This window comes from Corvus cornix, chromosome Z (assembly GCF_000738735.6).
Source record: "Corvus cornix cornix isolate S_Up_H32 chromosome Z, ASM73873v5, whole genome shotgun sequence".
Lineage (NCBI taxonomy): Eukaryota > Metazoa > Chordata > Aves > Passeriformes > Corvidae > Corvus > Corvus cornix.
The window spans coordinates 30,109,746-30,116,183 of record NC_046357.1 but is presented as its reverse complement, the minus strand read 5'-3'; the positions used below and the strand labels follow the sequence as shown (position 1 = coordinate 30,116,183).

At 46.9% G+C, this 6,438-nt stretch overlaps 1 protein-coding gene across 1 annotated transcript; it reads right to left on the bottom strand.

Moving 5' to 3' along the window:
• Positions 1 to 733: 733 nt before the first annotated feature.
• TMEM271 (transmembrane protein 271) lies at positions 734 to 6,190 on the bottom strand. Its single transcript, XM_039567429.1, is given in 7 exon segments — positions 734 to 5,253; positions 5,256 to 5,359; positions 5,361 to 5,752; positions 5,755 to 5,964; positions 5,966 to 6,004; positions 6,006 to 6,046; positions 6,049 to 6,190. Coding segments are annotated over 7 exon segments (1,434 nt in total). The 5' UTR covers positions 6,170 to 6,190; the 3' UTR covers positions 734 to 4,726.
• Between the last annotated feature and the right edge of the window lie 248 nt (positions 6,191 to 6,438).

The window sequence follows — 6,438 nt, the reverse complement described above, 5'->3', positions numbered from 1 at the left end:
AGCTACCTGAATCATATTTTTAGAAGACCAGTTTAAGGATTTCACTTTTCAAAAGCTACACAAGGAAAGAATTTCAGAACTGATAAGAATAAGAACATATAATGCACCCAACTTAAAAGCTCAGATTTCTGCTAGTTATTTTGTTTGGGCCTCCTTTGTGGCAGGAAACACTGTATGCTGAATTGTTGCAACAGGTAATTGAAGTGTTGCCCCCCAGCACTCCATCAGCCTGTGGATTTCTTGAAGTCCATCCGTTATCTGCTAAACTGTTACTAGATGATCTTTTGCTCATTCTGGAACATATACCGAGCCCTAGTCCCATGCCATTAATTACAGAGAGATAATTAAGAAATTTAAAAACTGGACAGTGATTATGAGGAATTCGAATCTTACCCTTATGCATTTTAATTGGAAATATGAGCCTGTATTAAGAAGAGGTAACTCTAACACACATATAGAGTGCCATCAAATGAAATGAACAGATATTTGCCAGCAGAATTTATCTAAAATATTTGAGCATCTTGTAACTGAGAAATACCTGACTTACGGAAACTTCACAGTAAAACCTGGAATTATATATCATGGTTCCACTTGTAGCACTTGTAAGTCTCTGAAAACCAAGTTTTTGTAATGAAAGGGGTAATTAAATACTAGTTTCAGTTGTACTATTAGACATTCACCTAAGACAATAAAGAATATGAAATGAAGAGCATTAGGCTTTTCTTATAGGATATGCTGTGCTTTAAAACTTATTTTATTGATCCTAAAGTTACAAGATCAATTACTGACATTTTCTTGAGGATCAATCTTGGATTAAATGGCAAAATGAAGAAAAGGTTTTCATATGTACTATATCCAAAAGCAGAAACAGATTGCCGTTCTCATGTGAACATTCAGAAACCTTTTCTGATTATTAAACAGTATGTCTGAAATATATCTAAGTTATACCAGCCGCCATAGCGCTTTTTGGTGAACCAAAGAAGTCCTACAGTGAAATCAAACTTTGAGTAAAATCTGTACTACCTTAATACAATTTCCCTCTAACATAATTTTTCCTGTTTTTAGATCCATGTATATTCTGTCTGTCAATTACAATGCAAAGTATAAGTAAGATTTAAGCAAGGATGTTGGAGTGTGAAAATAATTCATGTGAATTGCTAATAGGCTGGTGGGAATACATTTTTTCCACATGAAGGCAAACGCTGTCTCATCAAAGACAGCAGACTTGATTTTCCACTGCTTCATCCCTTGACTAGCCACTATTACCTGCAGAAGGGACATGAAAGCTGAGAGCAGTCTGCTACTAAATCAGTACTCCACTGTGACCAAAACAGTAGTATTGCACCTATTCTTCCCTTCCTTTGAACAGATGCGAGTAAAGCTCACAAATTAAAACAAGCCATAGGGCAAAAAGAAGTCTTGTCATTACTTCAGGTAGGCAAAATGGAGATTTGATAGCACATACATGTTCCTCTTCCATTCTCCCTGGTTTTGCTACTTAAGGCAGAAGCCTTGCAGTTATCACCCTTCAGTGACATGAACTGATCAGGTCTGCATTCACCTTGACAATCCTGTGATGGAGAATGGGAAATAAAGGGACAGCATGAGTCCTCTCAGGTAATTAACCAAAGCTCCAATGCTTCCCACACCAGCCTATTTTCAATTTCGGCACAGTATAGTTTATACACCCTAACATTATTGCTCAGAAGATAGAATGATGATTCAGGTTTACTAAAAACAGCTTCACAATACTGCAATCATGCCTGTGAAGCTTCATCTTGTATCCTGTGTTTGTAAGTTTCTTCTCACTGAGAAATAAATTTGTGTGGTGTTTTGTGTTTTATCAGAAAAGTTAGTCACCAGATACCTGAAACACTGATGTACCATCTTTAAGAAAACATGGCTTGTTTGGTCAATCTGCCTGCCAATTCTTTTCCCTGCATTTAAAAACATATGTATAATACCATAGGTGACCTCCCTTAATACTGCTGTCCATACAAAACACTAATAACTGAGAAATAATATGCTACTGCTGCATCCTGTCATGCCAGAAGATCAAGATTACTTTGAAGATTATTTAGAGTAGGTGTTACATATCATTTGTGCCCAGATCCACTGAAGTCAATGAAACGACGCCTACTGGCTTCTGTGGGAGTCTGACTTGGACATTATTCTGGCAATCTGTCCACCACTAAATTAAACTATTCCAGGGGATAAAAGCCCAAATGAAGAAAAGTAGAATTTGGGAACTAAAACAGCCACAAATAAATATTCTAATTCAATGGCATCCTGAAAAGACTTAAATAAAACACAAACACACTTACACAGGCATGTACACACACATACATACAAAAAAAAGTTATGACTTTAACAATCTTAAAAATCCATAGTCTAAAATTGTTTACATTTAAACAATTGAGTATAATAGGTAGCTTTCTTGACTTTCCATTTATTTCCCTGAGCACTGATCTTTGGAACATCTGGAATTTCAGAATTGTCTAGTTCATAATTCCTAAAATAATTATCTTAAGTAAAATGCTGCCTTTTTATGACAAAAATCAATTCCCTAAGTAAAACTAGGATACAACTTCCATGAACTACAATGTATATAGCCAAATTTTTTAAAACCCAACAACTATTATTACACATCTGCATCTGTATTTAGGCACCTAGCTGGTTCATCTGTTTTTCAAAGTCACCCTGCAGTCTAGCAGTTCCCGTTTAATTCAGTATCAGGTACTATGCTGTCTCATAAACTCATTCAATTGGAGACCTACATAATGATTTAGCCTCCCTGCTTTAGTTACTCATTTTGCAAAATCTCGTTTGTGTAAGCAATACAGTAAGTTATGGGATTGGTCTTGTGCCTAAATCAATGTTACAGGCAAAGATTACAGACTTCTCACTTTCCCATAAGGGGTTAAGAAGGTGCATCTGCAGAGAGGCAGCATAAAACCAATCTTCAGCACTAAAATGGGACTTAGCTAGGGCATATGTTTTAGACTGGCATTCCACACCAGGAAATCTGCCGGCCAAAAGGAGCTCTATTTTAAATTTCTGCTATTTAGAACTACTTGACAAATTGGCAACTGCTGCTTTTCGCTCTTCTCTAGATTAGAGCTTTAATTGTGAGCTTCACAGACATCATTTTGCAACTTTAAGACTTCTCAGGCATTCTGCATTTTAAATTACACAAAGTGTGCAAGTCAAAACATTTTAGAAAACAACAGTGCAGAGATATTTGAATATTTTAGAATCAAATCTCTCTCTCCAGTTCTAAGGCTGCAAATTACGTCAGCCTCTCTGCAGCTAAAAAGTTCAAAATAATTTTCCATGAACCACAGAAACAGACTGTAACTTTGCATACTCTTAACTATCCCTCCACTCTGTCTCCCCTCCTCTTCCACCTTCCCCCCACCCCCCAGCCCCTGGGTAGCTGATACACTGGCATTATGCAGCAGGCTCCAAACACAGGATTAACAAAAAGGTTATTTTGTAATACTTCGTTTCAATATGCCTTAACTGGAGGAGGGGGTATTGAGCCAAATGCAACCAGGAGAGTTGCTTTTTGGTTCTTCCTGCAACGTGAAATCAAGCCTTTGTCTGTTCTCAAATGGTGTAATAAAATCTGCTTCTCTTTAATTAGCACTTTTTTACACTATCTGGTACTGGCATTCCACAGCAGAATCCAAAAGGAGGATTTAGCACTTTTTCTCTGTGCAGAAACCCTTTTTAATACCTCGAAGTTCATGAAGAGTTAACAGCTTACGATCCCATTACGATCCCCTCCCCCTTTTCAGAAATTAGACTGGCCTTTCTTTAAGCAAACAAAACAAACAAACAAACAAATCTCTGCTTTAAAATAGGAGTATAAATACTGTTTTGAAGACACATTTGGCAGATGTCTTCCAGGAGGGTTTATCTTTTTTTTTTTTTTTTTTTTTTTTTTATCCTTTAAAACTGTGACTACTGCACCAGTTAAGGCTGTTTACAATATATGTATTTTTCAAACAAAACTTTTAATATTCAAGCTTACCAGATTGATGAATTGTAACAGGTAAAATGGAACTCTTTACAAGGTAAACCATGTAGTTGTACAAAATAGAATTATACCCTTCACCTGTGCAAAACAAAAAGAAATCCTGCCTTGCATTAAAAACACAGAACCTGTTTACAAAAAGGAATGTGTACTACATTTGGACTTCCTTTTTAACTGCCATATCCTAGCAACATCTCAGTTATTTTAGTAAAGGAACTAATCATCGATTTTTAAACTGCAGTGAATTTACCAAACATTTTCACTATAGACTTCTGAAAGCTTTTACAGTAAGAAGTTATCAACAAAAGCAGGCACGTTAGTGTACAAAAACGTTGTTGATTTTTTTTCCTGTTTCTTTTTCAAAGTGCAGGTTTTTCTCAATGTGCATCTTACAAGACCAACGAATGTTTTAACTCACTAAATCTTAAAACAGAACTCAATTCTCCCAAGGAGTAGTGTAAACGTTAAAGATCCCCAATACACCTCTAGTAAACGTGACACAAATGTCTCTGCGTTGTTTAGAAATTTAGCTCTTTTGAGAGGTAAAGAAGCTTCATGACACCTTTTCCTTACACTGGCTGGTTATCATAAATGGGTAACTCTGGACTGCTAAAGCTGGAGACTGATGAATCACTTGAAGGGAACTAAACTTGGCTACAGAGGAGAGGCGACGGGAGGAACCAACCCTTAGGCGTTTCTTGCGCAGCCTTCGGAAAATTCAGCTGCAGGCGGACGAAGGGTCGGTGTGGGGGAGGCAAGGGGGGGAAGGAAGGGGAAAGCAGGGAGGGAGGAAGGAGAAGCTTCCGCAGAGCCAGAGGCACGGCGGCACGCCGCCCGTGTCCCGCTGCGCCCGCCGCGGCGGGACCATCCCGTCGGTAGTGCGAGAACTGTCCCCGAGCCCCGTGTCTGCGAAGTGCTGGCGGGCCCGCTCCCGGCTGTCACGGCGATCCGGGGGCCAGGCGGGGAGCTGGGCGTCCCGGTGGCGGTCGGCGCTAGGTGCCGTGAGCGCAGGGCTCCCGGGGTAGATCTCCTCGTAGGCGGGGGCTGCTCGCTGGGCAGAGGGTAGCAGTAGGGGTAGGAGGCGTTGAGCTCGGGGTCCATGGGCGAATAGCCGGGCAGCTCGACGGAGGGATGTCCTCCGCAGTGCACCTCCACGCCGGCCTCGTCGAAGACGTGGAAGACGCCCACGTTGATGTAGGAGACGGCCTGGAAGGGCAATCCCCGGGGCTGAGTTCGGGCTCGCCGCCGGAGAAGAGGGAGCCCTGGCTCTGGCGCGGCGCCCGTCGCCCGCCGCCGCCGCCCCTTCGCCGCCGCCGCCCGCCCGCCCGCCGCCGCCGCCGCCGGGGCCGCTCGCCGCCGCCGCCGCCTCCGTCCGCGCTGCTGCGCGGCCTTGTAGTTCTTGACAAGGAGCAGGTTGAGCAGGCCCAGGAGGCACTCCAGCGCGTTGAAAACGGTGGAGAGCACCAAGCCTTGCTGGTAGTCCCGCAGCTTCTGGCAGCGGAGCGCGGCGGCGGAGCCGTCGGGGGCCGCGGGTCCGCTCCGCGGGCGGGCCGCGCCGCCGGGCTGCAGCAGGCAATAGTGCGAGTACTTCCTCTCCACCAGCGACACGGTGTCGCCGTCGATGACGGCGCCGGCGAAGGCGCTCAGCACGCCCAGCATGAACACCAGCACCCCCAGAAGCAGGAAGTTTCTGCCGCCCCCCGGGCGACGCCTTCTCCACCGGCCCCGACGGCGCGGCCGCCGCCTCCGCCCCGCCGGGGCCGCCGCTCGCCGGGTCCGGGTCCCCGGCCGGGGCCAAAGCAGAGGCCGGGTGCCGGTGCTGAGGCCGGTGCCGGAGCCGGCGCCACGGGCGCCTCGTCGGGCGGGCGACAGCAGAGCAGCGCAGCGGCGAGCAGAGAAAGGCCGGCGGCCAGCAGCAGCCCCGAGGTAGAAGGCGCCGGCGGCGGTGCCCAGGCGGAAGGGCTCGGCCTTTGAGCTCGGAGCCCAGCGAGAAGCACTTGAGCCCACGGCGGCGGCGCTGAGGGCGCAGGCGAGCAGGAGGCAGCTGGAGAGCGCGGCGCAGGCTCCCCGCACGCTCCACTTCATCCTCCGCGCCGCCGCCGCCGGCCGCCGCCCCGCCGTCCGCCTCATCCTCCTCCCCGCGGCCCCCCCCGGCCCCGCGGCGGCGGCGGCGCGGCGCGGCGCGGCCATGCGAGCGCGGCGCTCCCCGACGGGGCGGCTGCGCTCCGCTCCGCTCCGCACGCAGGCAGCTGCCGGCCGCAGTGAGCCGGGCGCGGCGAGCGCGCAACGCTCCCCCACCGCCTCCCGGTCGCCGCCGCCTCCTCGTCCCCGCCCGCCCTCTCTTATCGCGGCGGCTGCGGGAGGCGATTAATTATGGATGGAAGCCGCGGCGGCGGGGG